The sequence below is a fragment of the Monodon monoceros genome, unplaced genomic scaffold (genome assembly GCF_005190385.1).
Source record: "Monodon monoceros isolate NGI ecotype Baffin Bay Population unplaced genomic scaffold, NGI_Narwhal_1 Super_Scaffold_6, whole genome shotgun sequence".
NCBI lineage: Eukaryota > Metazoa > Chordata > Mammalia > Artiodactyla > Monodontidae > Monodon > Monodon monoceros.
The window spans coordinates 100,316,283-100,331,376 of NW_021703783.1; the positions used below are offsets into that span (position 1 = coordinate 100,316,283).

A 15,094-nucleotide genomic window follows, 5' to 3' on the forward strand; every position below is an offset into this window, starting at 1 on the left:
ACAATTCCAGTTACTAGTGTAATGTAAGAATAAAATCCTTAAGAGATAAACTTAACTGAGAAGGCAAAAGACCGGTTACAGTGAAAACTAGAAAACATCGCTGAAAGAAATTAAAGACCTAAATAAATGCGAAGACACCCAATGTTCATGGACTGGAATGTCTAATAATGTTAGGATAATAATACACCCAGGGAATTCCCTGGCTGTCCAGTGGTTAAGACTCAGCACTTCCACTGCAGGGGGCACGGGTTCAATCCCTGGTCAGGGAACTAATATCCCACATGCTGTGTGGTGTGGCCAAAAATAATAATAATAATACACCCAAATCGATCTATGGATTCAATGCAATGCCTATCAATATCCCAATGGTGTTTTTAGCAGAAATAGGAAAAACCTTCCTAAAATTCGTAATGGTATTGCAAGGGACCCTGAATAACCACAGCAATCTTAAAAAAAAGTTGGAAAACTCACACCTCCCAAGGTCAAAACTTCCTACAAAGTTACAGTAATCAAAACAGTGTAGAACTTGGGGAGTTCCCTGCTGCCCTAGTGGTTAGGACTCGGCGCTCTCACTGCCGTGGGCCGGGTTCAATCCTTGGTCAGGGAACTGAGATCCCGCAAGCTGCGCGGTACGGCACCCCAGAAAAACAGAACACTGTAGTACTGACATTAGGACAGACATGAAGACCAGTGGAACAGAACAGAGTCCAAAAATAAACACTCACATATACGGTCAATTAATGCATAAGGATACCAAGACCATACAATGGGGAAAGAACAGTCTTTTCAACAAATGGTGCTCGGTAAACAGAATATCCACATGCAAAAGATTTGAGTTGGACCCTCCCCCTGCACTTGAGTTAATACAAAATTAACTCAAAATTGATCAAATATCTAAACTTAAGAGCTAAAACAATAAACTCTTAGAAGGAAACATAGAGGCCTTGAATTTGGTGATTTCTCAAATATGACACCAAAGGTACAGGCAACAAAAGAAAGAAAAAGAAAACCTGAACTTCATCAGAATTAAAAACTTTTGTACTTCAAAGGATACTATCAAGAGAATGAAAAAACCACCTACAGAATGGGAGAAAATACTTGCAAATCATATATCTGATAAGGGATTACTATCCAGAATATATAAAGAACTCCAACTCAACGGCCCAATTCAAAAATGGGCTAAGGACATGTGAGGACACAGTAAGAAAGCAGCTGTCTGAAAGCCAAGGAGAAAGGCCTCAGGAGAAATTAATTCTGCAAGCACCTTAATATTGTACCTCCGGCATCCAAAACTATGGGAAAATACATTTCCGTTCTCTAAACCCAAAAACAAACAAACAAAAAAAAGGCAAAGGACCAGAATAGACATTTCTTCAAAAAAGATATACCCATGAAAAAATGCTCGGGACTTCCCTGGTGGCACAGTGGTTAAGAATCCACCTGCCAACGCAGGGGACACGGGTTGGAGCCCTGGTCCAGGAAGATCCCACATGCCATGGAGCAAATAAGCCCGTGTGACACAACTACTGAGTCTGTGTGCCACAACTACTGAAGCCCATGCACCTAGAGCCCATGCTCCACAACAAAAGAAGCCACCGCAATGAGAAGCCTGTGCATCGCAACGAAGAGTAGCCCTGCTCGCCGCAACTTGAGAAGGCCTGCGCAGAGCAACGAAGACCCAACGCAGCCAAGAATTAATTAATTAAAAACAAAAAGGGAAAAAAATCTTAAAAAAAATAAATGCTCAGCATCATTAGTCATGATGGAAATGCAGATCTAAACTACAATGAGATACCACTTCACACCCGCTGGGGTGGCTGTTATTTACCAAAAAAGGGGTGGGGGGATAAGTATTGGTAAGGATGCAGAAAAACTGAAACCCCCGGACACTGCTGGAGGGAGTGTAAAAGGGTGCAGCCATGGTGGAAAATAATCTGTTGGTTCCTCGGAAAGTTAAACATATACTGTATGACCCCTGCAATTACTGCAATTCCACTCCTAGAAATATATCCAAGTGAACTAAAAGCTGGGACTCAACAGATTCTTGTGCACCCATGTTCACACAGCACTATTCACAACAGCCAAAAGGTGAAATCCACACAAGTGTCCATCAACGTGATGAATGGATAGCAAAGTGTGGTCTATATATGCATGGAATACTTCTCTGCCTTAAAAAGGAAGGAAATTCTGACACTGGTTAGAACATGAATGAACCCTGAGAACATTATGCTGAATGAAATAAGTCAGACACAAAAGGACAAACGCTGTATGATTCCACTCATATGAGGAAAATCACAGAGATAGGAAGTAGAAAGGTGGGTACCATGGGCTGGGGGAGGGGGAATGGGGAGTCAGTGTTTAATGAGGACAGAGTTTCAGTTTGGGAAGATGAAAAATTTTGGAAATAGACAGTGGGAGGACTGCACACCACTGTGAATGTAACTAACGCTACTGAATTGTACACTTAATAGTGGGTAAGATGGTAGATTTTAAGTTACGTCTGTTCTACCACAATTTTAAAAGGGTGGAGAGGGTTGCTTCCACCCCATAGAGAAGGGCCATTCACACAACAGAACACTATGAGGCCATGAACGCGGAGTCTGGAACAGCGTCCCAGGGGGCATCCCAGCACCAGCACCAGCACCAGGACCGCCTGGAGTCGGCTGGAGCGCGTCTGCGCCAAGCCCAGGACGTGCTTCTAGCACACACTCCACCTGAGAACAGCCCTAGGAAGTACACTGAAGACACAGAGAGACCGGGCACAGGACAAAGGAAGCATTTGCAGAACAACACATACAAAAGGCCCCACCCACCCACCCACCCCGCACTTCTCGAGGATCCACGGAAACGGGGTACATTTCTCTTCTTTCACTGACGGCAAGAAACATCTTACTTTTATTCAGTTTTTAAAAGGATGTTAATGAATTAATACTTCTTAGAGCTGAAACGAAAAGACAATCACCAGGCAGGCGGCCAAGTCGGCTTCCCGACCACACGCCACCCTGGACTCTGTGGCCACTGCCCTCCCCCTCCCACCCAGCGCCCAGGTGTGTCACGTGTGAGCATGTCCTTACCTGGCAGAGGGAAAACGTGGCGGACACGACCCCAATCAGGATGTTGAGCGCGTCCTTCACCAGCTCGCACTCCTTCACCAGGACAGGCTGCGGGGCCTGCAGGAGGCCCCCGCCCAGCACCTGCAGCCCTGCTTGGCAGAGCCGGCAGGACCTGTCGAAGGCGGCCCTTCCAGCCTCAGTGAGGTAGGGCTCCTCTCGGTGGCCAGGCGGGCTGTGGGGGACAGAGGGGGGCAGCGAGTGGACGTGAACAGAAGGCGGGACAAAGCATAAAACGTCTAAGACCAGGTGTGACTCCCCACGGCCCCCAGCCCTCCAGCAGCGCCCGGCAGGCCGTCAGACGGCGCCCCGCAGACAGGGTCCGGAAGCAGCGGCACACGCCCGCGCCGCCCAGCGCCTCCGGGCACACGGAAGTCCTCCGGCTGCCCACCGGCTCGCGACGGCCTCTACATGGGAAACAACACCCAAGCCTGGAGCAGAACATTAACAACAGCGCACGTGTCCATCGCCAGAGGAGTGGAGAAGGACGCGATCCGTCCACATGAGGGAACTATTATCCAGCCTTAAAAAGAAAGGAAATTGTGACACAACGTGTCAGATGCTACAACACGGAGGAACCCTGAGGGTGTGACACTGTGATACCAGCCAGTCACAAGAGAACAAGTACTGAGTGACCCCACTCCTGTGGGGTCCCTAAAGTAGTCACAACCACAGAGACAGAAAGGAGATGGGTGGGGGCCAGAGGCTGGGGGAGGGGGAGGGGGAGTGAGTGTGTAATGGGGACCGAGTCTCGGTTTGGGAGAATGAAACAGTTCTGGAGACGGATGGTGGTGATGGTCACACCACGTGAATGTCCTTAATGCCACTGAACCGTACACTTAAAAAGGGTTAAGATGGGGCTTCCCTGGTGGCACAGTGGTTGAGAGTCCGCCTGCCGATGCAGGGGACGCGGGTTCATGCCCCGGTCCGGGAAGATCCCACATGCCGCGGAGCAGCTGGGCCCGTGAGCCATGGCCGCTGACCCTGCGCGTCCGGAGCCTGTGCTCCGCAACGGGAGAGGCCACAACGGTGAGAGGCCCGCGTACCGCAAAAAAAAAAAAAATGTGTGCATTTTATCACCCTCCCCCCACAAAAACACAAAGAATGTACAGAGGAAAAAGTCTCCTGAAATTCCAGGAGAAATCAGGCCAGCTGGGTCTCACAGAGGGTGGCTCTGGGCACACATCCACCCCTGAGGTCTTTGCCTATGGGGGTCCTGTAGGAAGTTCAGGAACTACCAGTGTCTGCCCAGCCCGGTCACACTGCTCAAAAGAGGCCAAAAAGACAGTATCACTTCTCTTTTCTTTTTTTGCGGTAGGCGGGCCTCTCACTGCTGTGGCCTCTCCCGTTGCGGAGCACAGGCTCCGGACGCACAGGCTCAGCGGCCATGGCTCACGGGCCCAGCCGCTCCACGGCATGTGGGATCCTCCCGGACCGGGGCACGAAGCCGTGTTCCCTGCATCGGCAGGTTGACTCTCAACCACTGCGCCACCAGGGAAGGCCAGTATCACTTCTTAAACATTCCTTTGGAAACCACCAACCCTACTGAAAGTATGAAAGAGCTGTTCTTTAAAATCCACTGGAAAAAGTAATTTCTCAATAAAAGGAGCCCGAGAAAAATCTCAGAGCTTGTCAAAAACAAAAATGCTTTTTAACGAACACTGCACCATAATGCGCTCCTTCCCTCACTCACCAAGTGTCTGAGAGCAGCGGCCAGAGCAGGACAAGCCCAGTCCTCATGGGGCAGGTGCGCGGACACAAGCTACAAGGAGGCGCGACTCACTGCCCATGACACGGGTCCCAGAGGGACCCGAGACCCTGGTCAGGAAGGCCCCAGGAGCAAGGCCACACCTGGAGCAGTGTCCCTGGCGGAGGGAGTGGCCTGTGTGAAAGCCCAGAGACAGGAAGAGAAAGGGGCCAGGTGCACGGGGCTCAGTGTGGGGAGGGCGAGGGCAGGGGCCGGCGGTCCACAGTCCCGATGGGGAGGCCATGAGGCATGGCAGGCGGAGTGGCGGCGCACCTCTGATTTCCATCCCTGGAAAGTGGTACTGGCCGAGTGGAGGACAGCCTGAGTGGGCAGGAGAAGCGGGCAGGACGGTCCTGAGTGCCCCGATCAGCAGGTGGGGCCCAGCCGGGCCACGACACCAGCCCACACTCCCTTGGGACAGGAAGAGCTCGAGGAAAGGAGGAGACTCGGACCTCCAGGGTCCTTCCGAATGGCCCTCCAGGGGGTCCCCCGGGGGATGCATGTGCTGCAAGCACCATCCCACTGCGCACTCGAGTGCTAGGCTCCTGCCCACTCTTCCAGGGTCAACTCCTGACCACTGTGGCCACACGACCCTTTCAGTGGCTCAGAGCTGAGGGAGGAGAGTCCATGAAGGAAAACAAACTCACACTTGGACCCACAGAGAACTTGGCCTTTAACATCAATGAAACCACTTCCCCAGAAAGGGCGACAGACACAGAGGACTCCTGGCAGCAGGGAGACCGACGCTGGCTCACAGGGTGAGGCACAGGGGCGGGGGTCCTCTGGGGGTTCTCAAGGAGAGGGCAGAGCTCACAATCCAGGGGCTGCAGGTGGACAGGGCGCCGCAACTGCCCATTCGTCAGAGCTCCCGGCAGGAGACTAGCAGGCGGCTGGGATTCAACTGCAACAAGTTCCCGAGATTCTCCAAATGAACTCGAGTGACAGGCCTCAGGGGTTGGGGCAGCAGGTTACGATGGAGCAGACAGTGGAAGAGCTTTGGGGGAGTGAGCTCAGGCCGTGCCCAGCCACGAGCTGGCCGGGCGTCTCCGGCAGGAGCGCGGGGCACAGGCTATCGCACTGGCTGCCGTCCTCCTGGAAGGGACACCGCAAGGTACTCCTCACGCTGGAGCTGTGGGCCCAGTTCTGCTTTCACGGGACACTGAGGGGATTAAGCGCATTCAGAAAAAGGGACGAGGATGTTGACCAGCTGAGCAACCATGTCTCCTGAACAGTGACCTGCAAAACTGAGCCTAGCAAAGTGGGAACTGGTAAATGAAATACCACTAACGAATATTTACAAAAGAAAGTAGTAGCTGCTTGATGGCCAGTGTTTAGACTTGTGAGGTTTTAGCAAACAGCGGAGCGATTAGATTTGCTTTGTGCACACAAGACAGGGTGAAGACTTAACGGGAAGTCACAGGGCAGAGAAGCCCCTCAAAGACAAGACAACCACCAAAACGGACGGTGCCTGGGGAAGCAGGAAGCTGGCCCTGCCTGGGGGAATCCATGTGGGGGAAGATGACCACGCCAGGAAAGCGACCCCAGCAGGAGCAGGGCCCACACAGCATCCCCGAGGGCGTGCTCACCCTTGGGAGGCACTCGGCTCCCTGGGAACCCCACCTCGTTCACTCAGTGCTCCCCAAACTGGCATCCCACAAAAATGCCAGCAGATGAGATGCAACAAGAGAATCCCATGACCAAACATTTGGGAAATGTGTCCTCTACCCCCACTCTGGGAGGTTGCGAGACACCAGCACACTACAGACTGAGAGATCCTGTGTGCAAAGGCCGTGGACGGGAAGAGCATCTACCAGGGAAACACTGCGAGGACCGAACTTCTCACCAGAGGACCACCCTCAGTCGTTATAGACGTGAAGAACGTTCCCTCGTCAGCACCCCATGCCCGGCACTGACCACACACCTCCGACTGGGAGCCACCGTGGCCAGGATGTAACTCAGTTGCCAACTGACCACTCGGACTGCGAAGTGCGATCTGCAGAAGTTACTGGTTCAGTGGGAACCTGCGTAGGCCCGAGAGCCCTCTCCCCCTGCACTTCTCTCAACCCCTAGGGCGCAGACAACTTGTACACAGCTTGACTGAAACTTCCAAGTTCCTAAACCCAACTACCTGGGCTCTCTGAGTAAAGGCCAGGTTCACCGCGGGGGCAGGGGTGGGGGGGCACTGTGCATTTTAAGGCAAAGCTCACGAACCATCCAACTTGCTCCCAGCACCTCCGCTTGCTGGCCTCGTAGGTGAGCACGGCGTCCCACAGGTCAATGTCTGGAGTCACGCCCGGCTCTGACTGGGAATCAGGAGTCAGATTGGATGCTGATTGGAACCCTTCATCTTCCGACTGATCCACACTCGAAGGGACCTAGAGGCCAAGGGAAAAGGACATTTCACCTGGACATGGTGTCTAGGTTTCACCTGAGTGGGATGAGAGTTCCAGGGGCACTTCCACACGCTTCCATTTCCTCTATGGGAAAGACCCAGCAGAACGTTTCTTCTATTTTTCTCAAGCACATAAGTAGTACACCATGTTTTCACCCCTAAGGAATCATTTAAGGAATTAAACTAATTCATTACCAATTCCCAATTTCACACAACACAGGCTTGTTGAGGCTTACGAGCCTCAAAATAACTTACAATGACATTTTTCACAAGATGTCTCCGATCTGGAAATTCCATTTTGGGGAACCCAGCATAAAAAAATCACATAGACACAGAAAAACTCACGTCCGCCAACATGTTTGCTATAGCATTATGGTTGAAAACAATCTAAATGCCTCACAGTAAGGGAATAGCTGAACGATGACAGAGCACCCTTTCAGCAAAGCCGCAAAATGCAAAGGCAAACGACAATTTACTTAATAACGGAAAAATTCCACCTTACCGGGAAAACAGCACATAACACTGCACGAACAGCAGGGACAAATGTTTTTTGCCACCTATGGCTACTGAACACTTGAAACGCAAGAAGGAACCGGATTTATTTCATCTTCATGAACTTGAATTTAAACATCAACTCGAAGGCAAAAGAAGTGACTGAACAGTAAATACAAGAGGAAAGCGGCACGTGGCCGGGGGCTGCGCGGGAGGGGAGGGGGGTGGGGTGGGAGTCCCCACGGCTCAGCCGCCAGTGCTCCGAACTCCAGCTGTCCTCCTTTTGCCCCGATGGAAGGAAGGTCAAACGAGGCCCTTCCCAAGCCCGGGGAGCCGGAGGCAGGAAGCAAACACTCTACCTTGATGGCCAGTCCGGAGAGGTCTGCGCTGTCCGGCACCGGGGGCAGGTCCAGGCGGACGTCCAGGTCGGCCGTGCGGCTGTGCACCAGGGCTCCAAAGAGCGAGACGCGGGTGTCCCTCTCAAACCTGTCCCCGCAGGGGTCGCCATACGAGAAGAGCCCGACGGCGGGCAGGCCGGTGCCCGGCGCCGCCTCCATCACCTGCAGCGTCTTCCGGACCAGGTCCCGACACAGATACTCCTCTCCGGAGATGAGTGACCGCACGTCCGCCTCCAACCCGCTCAGGTCGGCGCAGTCGTAGCCGCCGTAGGGAACGTCTCTCCCGACGGGCCGGCTGTGCAGGAAAAAGTCCCGCCGGCGCCGCAGCATTCGCGGGGGCCCGCTGCCCGCCAGCCGCACCAGCAGGTCCAGCACGGATCCCAGCTCCGCCAGCGGCCGGCGATGCGCGGCCTCCAGCTCCTCCACCAACTCCTCCAGGCGGTCGGCCTCGGCGCCCAGGCCGCTCACTCGCAAGTCGAAGGACAGCATGAGGATCCTGTTTTTCACCGGGAGTCTCGGGAGGCCGGGCTGCAGCTTGCGGGTCTCATCTTGAAAGAGGCTCGTGAACAGAACGTTGTAGGCCACCCTCTTGAGGCTCTGCTTGGCCTTCTTGCGGCTCCCGCGGCGCTGGCCAGAGTGAGCCTTCGCGGCCGGCAGGAGGGCCTCGCACAGGTCGTCCACCAGCTGGGGGACGCTGGCCATGCCCCCTTCTCACGCCGGGCCCTCGAGCGCGGCCTGACTCGCCTTCTTGGGGCCCCGGAGAGGGGACGGCCGGCAGAGGCACCGCCGAGGACGGAGCGTGGACCAGACCCGCGCGCCCGCTCGCCTGCCGGCTCCCCTCACCCCGGGGACAGCGCGCAGCCCCAGCTCCCGCCACCGCGTCACCGCCGCGCGACCAGCCAGACAGCCGGAGCAAGCGCACCGGAACTGCGTCATCTGGGAGGCGGGCGGCACGCGCGGAGGGGGCGGAACCTGGAGGCCGCCTATCAAGGGCCCTTCCGCCCTGGAGCCTCGTTCCCACCGGTGGGGAAGCTGGGGCCGGAATCAACTGAGTTAACTAAATCGGGCTCAATAAGGGAGACGGAGTCAGACTTTCGCTTAACCGACGTTTACTGATTGGGCGGGGAGGGAGCGGGGGAGGGGCCGTCCGTGCAGAGACGGGTCGCCGGAGGGGGAGTCTGCGCTGGGGCGGGGGGATACAGAGCCCCTGAGCCAGTGTCCTGGGCAGCCCCGTAGCCTAGCCCTCAGGACAGAGGCCTGGCGCAGAGGTGTGCTGGTGAATGGTTAACAACAGGCTCTTGGGGAACTAGTTGGTAGTGTCTTTTCTGGGGTGTAAATACTCCCACCCTGGCCGATTTCAAGCTACCAGGTCACAGCACGCAAGGAGGAGCTAGGAAGAGGTGCACAACTGCTTGACGCGGCTATGAGCTTGTTCAGGGCAGCACCCCACTCCCCAGGACGTGAGCCCGTCTCCCCACAGAGCTCTAAGGCAGCTGTCGCCCAAGGCCCCAAGCATTCAGCCTGAGCCTGGCCCCCCAGCCTCACTGGCCACCTGCAGCATCTTCCACCGTGGCTCCAGCTGCCCTCTCAGCTGCATCAGGGCCTGCACGTCCTCTGGGGAGGCCATGGAGAAGGGACCCAGGCTGGGGGCTGCCTCTCCATGCAACACTCTGGCCAGGACCACCGCAAGCTGGGGTGTGGATTCCTGAGTCAGCAGCAGAGGTGGAAGCAGTGAGTTGCTGGTTTCTCCTCACTCCCACCCCACAGCAGGTCCACCCCGCCCAGCTCACCTCATCTACAAGGGCCAAGACTCGGCCCCCCGCTGGGCCCCGAAGCAGCGCAGCCAGGAGTGCAGCTTGGGGGTCCCGCAGGCCATGGGCGGGCCCCAGCGCCACCAGCACCAGGTCAGGCTGGAAGCTGTAGGCCAGGGGCAGCACCAGGGCCAGGACACAGCTCAGAAACCCTCCAGTCGTCTGTGGGAGGGACAGCAGCATAGCCCAACCCCTCATCCAGGGAACACCCCTCCAGCTGGCTCAGACCACCCCACCTCCCAATCTCAGGTGGGCGGACACACCCACAGTCCCGCCAGGAAGGGCAGGTGAAAGCCAGGGGTCTGGCCCTCATGCCGATCGATGCCAGTGAGCAGCAGCTGCCCTGCCCTGTGACACCACCACTCACCCCTGGCAGTGGCACAGAGACGTGGAACATGGACAGGGCAGCTGCCTCCTTGCCCCCAATGTTCAGCCATAGATTCCTCCTTCCAGGGGAGAGCAAGCATATGGATACATGAGCTTGTGTGTGAGATGCCGCCCACCGTCGAGAGCCCGGACAGAAGAAGAACAGCTCAGGGGCAGGGATGCTAAGACTGCTGACCCTCTGTGCTGGAGACCCTCCTGGCATTGCTCCCAGGGGCCCTTCTGCCAAACTCCAGCTGCGGAACGCCCCGCCCACCTGTCACCCCTGGGGATCCAGGGTGATGTGCCCACCCACATACTTGCAGAACTGGACATACCCGTGACCTGAGAGTCATACCCGTCATCCGTGAGATCTGGGGGCCGATCCAGCTGCCCCACAGCCAGACAAAGCAGCCTGGAGGAAGAGTTGGCTCCTGGGTAAGCTGCACTCACCCCGCCTGGAGCCCATGCCCAGAGCCACTCCCACATGGCCAGCCAGGGCAGGGGGTGCCCATGGGCCCTGCCTCGTAGCCTCAGACCAGCCATGTGAGGCTTACCTCTGGGCTCCGTGGGACAGGCCACACCGAATGGCCACATCCAGGGTGGCAGCTGCAGCACAGGCTGGGGTGACTGCAATGCCACTGCTCACCTGTGAAGTGAATAACAGGTGTAGAGGGTAACTCCCAAACCAGGTAAACAAACTCATCTGCTCCTTCTTTTGGTCCGTGTCTACGTGGCTGTCACCTGTGCACTCTGAGGTCTAATTACTCCATTTCTGAAACTAAGATGCATAAAACTATAAATCATCCCCTTCACTTCTCTGCCAAAGGGCATTTCGTTGAGAGAACTGAGGGGGGGTGTTCCTGAACCCTGCCCCTGGGGGCTGTTTTGGGAAGGGTCCTGGGCACAAGGCAATGCTCATGTCCACATGGTTCTGTACCACCCAGCCCTCCCCTGGACAGGCCACCTGTCGCAGGCAGGTCCTGGGCCCTGCCCCTGACTCCATGGCCACCCCCCAGCCCCTCCCCAGTGCCCTTACCTGCCCATCCAGGATCCTGTCCAAAAGGTACAGGACTTTCCCGAGTGCAGTGAGGGCCCTGTCCTGGGCCAGGGCCTCATGTGGCCTGTGGTGGACAAACCAGAAGGACACGAGGACACAGAATGACAGACCACAGGTGAGTCACACAGACACATGTGCAGACATGGTCCCGGGCTTCTCCCCAGGCCCACCCTGCCCACCTGGCCCAGGCCTGCGTCTCCTCCTGTGGGGCTGACCCCTCCTCACAGAGGACGTCAGAGGGCAGGGCCAGGGCAGCATCTGGCGCAGCCAAGGCAACAGCCGTGCGTACAGGGGGCGTGGGATTGAGGCGCGGCTGGTCCAAGAGGGAGCTCAGGGCAGCCACGTCCTGGGTCGCTGCTGCCTTGAATTCGGGCCTCCCGGTCAGCAGCAGAGACGAGGGCCTCCCCTCTGGGGAGTGGGGGCTGGGACTCAGTACAGGGGCCACACCTAGGGGGTGGTTCAGTGTCACAGCCACTGCACGAGAGCCTGCGGCACCATCCCACCTGCCGACCCAGGCCACGCTGACCTTGCTGCTGGAGGCTCATCCAGTGAGGGCCCTGGGCTACCCGGACACTCTGGATGGACTCCAGGGCGCTGCGAGGAGAAGCAGGATCAGTGAGGCCTGGTCTCCCACCCCTGGCCCTCCCCACCCTCCTCCGTCCTGCCCCCTGCACCTGCCATGCGGCACCATGGGCCCCAACAGGGGCGGGGCAGGGTCGCCCAGCAGCGCTTGCACCATCATGCACACGGACTGTGAGAGTGACTCCAGGTGGTAGCCACCCTGGGATAAGGAGGGGGCAGAGACACGAAGGGCAGGGGTGTCAGGGGCCCAGGCAGGATGCCCTGCCCCACGAGGCAGGACCCCTCCAACCACATCTCAGGCTCCGGTGCACGCACCCTCCCAGCTCGCCACAATCACCTCTAGCACAGCGCAGACCCGGCCACCAGCCAGCACCTGCAGCAGCTGCGTGAGGTGGGCAAAGCACTCTGGCGTGGCCTGCATCTGTCCCTGCAACCAGAACCAGGTGTGATGAGGCCCTGGCCCCAGGACTCCAGAAGCCCTCCCCAGCCCGGCCAGGTCCTCACCTCAGGATCCCCGATGGCTGAGTCAAATCCCGCGGAGACTAGGACCAGCTCAGGGTTGAACTGCAGGCAGGGCCCGGTGGGGAGAGGCAGAAAAGAAGCTGGAGCTGAGGCGGAGGAGAGGCCCCTCCAGAGAGACCCTCCTCACCCCAGGGGCTCTGTTCCACTTTGGGCACCGCATCGCCCCCAGCCCCCTGCCACTGAGACCGCTTCCACCCCCCTCACGGTCACCTCAAAGGCCACAGGCAACAGCACGTGCAGGAAGGCGGCCACGTAGTCAGCATTTCCCATCCCGACCTGTGGCCAAGGGGCATCAGTGCTGGCCCTGCCAGGGAGGACGGCGGGGTCCTCACCCCTGGGGCCTGGGCTCTGGGGGTGATCGTGGCACGACGTCCTGGGCTTGCACTCGGGGGAGGGAGGAATGTGGGCTGGGGGAGGGGCTCTGGGTGGGGGGCCCGGGGTGAGGGGCAGGCACCTGGTTCCAGGGCAGGTTGACAGTGAAGCCAAGGCCCGGGCCCTGCCCAACAGCGTCTGCATCTGACTCTCGGAGATAGGGCCAGAAGCGCCCGTGCTCATAGCGGTGCCAGGAGAAATAAAGGACGCTGCGACAGTCAGCCGGGGCCAGAGGGCAGGCCCCTCAGCCCCAGGGCTCCTTGCAGAAGCCTAACCGCACCCCACCGAGCACACAGCCACGTCTGCTCCCTCAGACTTTCCCAGGCCGGGCAATGCTCATCCTGAAAAGTAGGGTCGCAGGGGAGGGTCTTGTCCCCACCCCCAGCTTACCTGGGGTCGTCCTCAAAGATATACTGGATGCCCTGGCCATGGTGGACATCCCAGTCAACGATGAGGATCCTGGGGACAGACAGCTCTGGGGTCACCGAGGGCAGGGCCTCCCACCTCCAGGCCAGGAGCCAGGCCCAGGATGGGAAGGAGCTGGGTGGGGTCCCTCAAAGGCCCCCTCCACCCCCTTCCCCTCTGGCCTGGGCCTTACCCTGCAGTCAGACGGGCACAAACCTGTGCAGCCCGTGCTGCCGCTGGGCATGTTTGGCCGCTATGGCCACGTTGTTGAACACGCAGAATCCATTGGCGGCAGCCCTCTGGCTATGGTGCCCAGGAGGCCTGGGGGTGGGAGTGGGGTATGGGGCGTGTCAGCGTCATCCTGCGTCCTCACAGGGCTACCCACAGGTCGAGGCGGCCAGGGAAGGGGGCAGCTCTCACCTCACCAGGGCGAGCCCGTTGCGCACAGCTCCCGCCAGCACTGCATCCACCAGCTGCAGCGCTGCCCCCACAGCCAGCCGGGCACAGTGGAAGGTACTCTGCCAGGGCAAGGGTGCAGGTAAGCCCCCTGCCCACTACCCCTCACAGGCTCTACCAAGCCCTGTGCCAGGCTGCAGGGCACCAAGCACTGAGCAGAACTGGCCAGGCCAGTCCCGGGTGCCCGCAGCAGCAGCCAGAAGGGCACTGGCACACGGGAACATTGCCCGTGTGAACAGGCACGAGTACCCGGATGTGTGACTGGGTGGGTGGGTGTGTCCCCAGGGCACGCACCGGGTGGAAGTAGACGGCATCGTACTGTCCAGACAGGGTCTGGAGCTCCCCGGTGCCCAAGGCCTGGGTCTCCCGCACCAGGGCCACATACTCCGGGCTGCAAAGGGGTTAGGCAGGCAAGGCAGGGTCACCTGGAGGAGCAGGCGGAGGAGAAACGGGATCTGGACCCCCAGTGGGACCACCCCCCTCACTGCTCCCTCACCCACCCATCCAACGGTGAAACTGAGGCTTTGGGGGGTAGGCTCTGTTTGCCAGGCTCCAGCAGGCTGGGGCAGGCCCAGGTCCTGGACCACAGCTTCAGGGGCAGGGGGCCCACCCCAAGTCTGACCTGTGCACCAGGCCCAGTTCCGCCTCCGAGGCCTCCCGGGCTGCCAGCTGCAGACACCTTTGCTCCAGGCCACGCTGCTGCAGGCGTTCCAGGGCTGTGGTCAGGCGCTCCGGGCACTCGATCTCGCACTCGGGGCTGAATGGACAGAGAGCTCAGAGTCCAGAGCCCCTCCTCATCCCCCGCCTCTGCCTCTGCCAGGTCCCACTTACTCGTCCCAGAGCAGCCGGGCAGCTGTCATGTCCTCGTGGTACACAAGTGCGGTCCCCATGGCCTGACCGTGGTCACTCTGGGCCACTCAGGGTGGGCAGGACCCAAACACTACCACTCACAGGCAGGTGAGTGCACTGCCCGCCCCCCCTTGGCAGCCCCAGGGAGCAGCCCAACGCCTGGAGCACAGCCGGGGACGCGGGCGCGGAGCCCGGACAGGAAGGAGGCCCCAGATCCGGCTGGCGCCAGAGCGGGGCAGGGTTCGATAGGGTGGCTCGCGGGGCTTGGCTTCCGGCTTCCTCCAACTCGGACCTGGCATGGACCCGCCTCCGGCTGCCCCAAACCCCGCCCCGATGCAGCGGGGCGGGCCGAAGACTGGGCCCCTCGGGGTTCTGCCCACGCCGCCTTTCCCTCCAGCTGAGGCTCCACCTCCTACTCTCGCCGGAGCCCGGAGAGGGTCGCCGGCCTCGGCGCCCCTGCGTAAGTCGGAGGGGACTGGTGCGAGGACGGAGGGCCAGTGTGCCCAGGCTCCTGCGGACCGTCACGGCGGCCTCA

At 58.6% G+C, this 15,094-nt stretch overlaps 2 protein-coding genes across 10 annotated transcripts in view; both read right to left on the minus strand.

Annotated features, from left to right (window-relative positions):
* TUBGCP6 (tubulin gamma complex associated protein 6) overlaps nt 1–9,076 on the minus strand; it is a 21,801-nt gene extending 12,725 nt beyond the window's left edge. For all 6 annotated transcript variants that reach the window (XR_003791148.1, XR_003791149.1, XR_003791150.1 and 3 more), the window contains exons 1-3: nt 8,101–9,076; nt 7,069–7,232; nt 3,075–3,285 (exon numbers count right to left, since the gene is read on the minus strand). Coding sequence is in view for 3 of the 6 variants with exons in the window: in XM_029205733.1 (XP_029061566.1) it covers nt 3,075–3,285; nt 7,069–7,232; nt 8,101–8,841 (1,116 nt within the window). In the remaining 3 variants the exon portion in view is untranslated. The remainder of the gene's footprint in view (nt 1–3,074; nt 3,286–7,068; nt 7,233–8,100) is intronic.
* Nucleotides 9,077–9,231: 155 nt separating this feature from the next.
* Nucleotides 9,232–14,837, minus strand: HDAC10 (histone deacetylase 10). 4 transcript variants are annotated; one of them, XM_029205771.1, is made up of 19 exons: nt 14,542–14,837; nt 14,333–14,467; nt 14,005–14,101; nt 13,675–13,772; nt 13,471–13,575; nt 13,240–13,308; nt 12,932–13,058; nt 12,688–12,753; nt 12,460–12,519; nt 12,293–12,382; nt 12,048–12,154; nt 11,900–11,967; nt 11,553–11,820; nt 11,353–11,437; nt 10,871–10,962; nt 10,672–10,728; nt 10,318–10,396; nt 9,930–10,112; nt 9,232–9,844 (listed from the first exon to the last, which is right to left on the minus strand). In XM_029205771.1, exons 1-19 carry the CDS (start codon nt 14,598–14,600, stop codon nt 9,656–9,658), a joined length of 2,034 nt encoding a protein of 677 aa, XP_029061604.1. In that variant the 5' UTR covers nt 14,601–14,837; the 3' UTR covers nt 9,232–9,655. The 4 variants fall into 4 exon arrangements, 1 of the variants encoding a protein (XP_029061604.1); XR_003791156.1 differs by having other exon boundaries at nt 9,591–9,844; nt 9,930–10,056; nt 14,542–14,828; XR_003791158.1 differs by having other exon boundaries at nt 9,735–9,844; nt 9,930–10,056; nt 10,652–10,728; nt 14,542–14,828.
* Nucleotides 14,838–15,094: the final 257 nt, after the last annotated feature.

Coding starts and splice junctions, on each gene's coding strand:
- HDAC10 (XM_029205771.1), bottom strand. CDS start 14,600: ATGGGGACCGCACTTGTGTACCACGAGGACATGACAGCTGCCCGGCTG. Junction 13,773..14,004: donor ATGCCGTCTACTTCCACCCG/GTGCGTGCCCTG, acceptor TTGCCCTGGCAG/AGTACCTTCCACTGTGCCCG. Junction 12,520..12,687: donor TGTTGCCTGTGGCCTTTGAG/GTGACCGTGAGG, acceptor CCCTGCCTGCAG/TTCAACCCTGAGCTGGTCCT.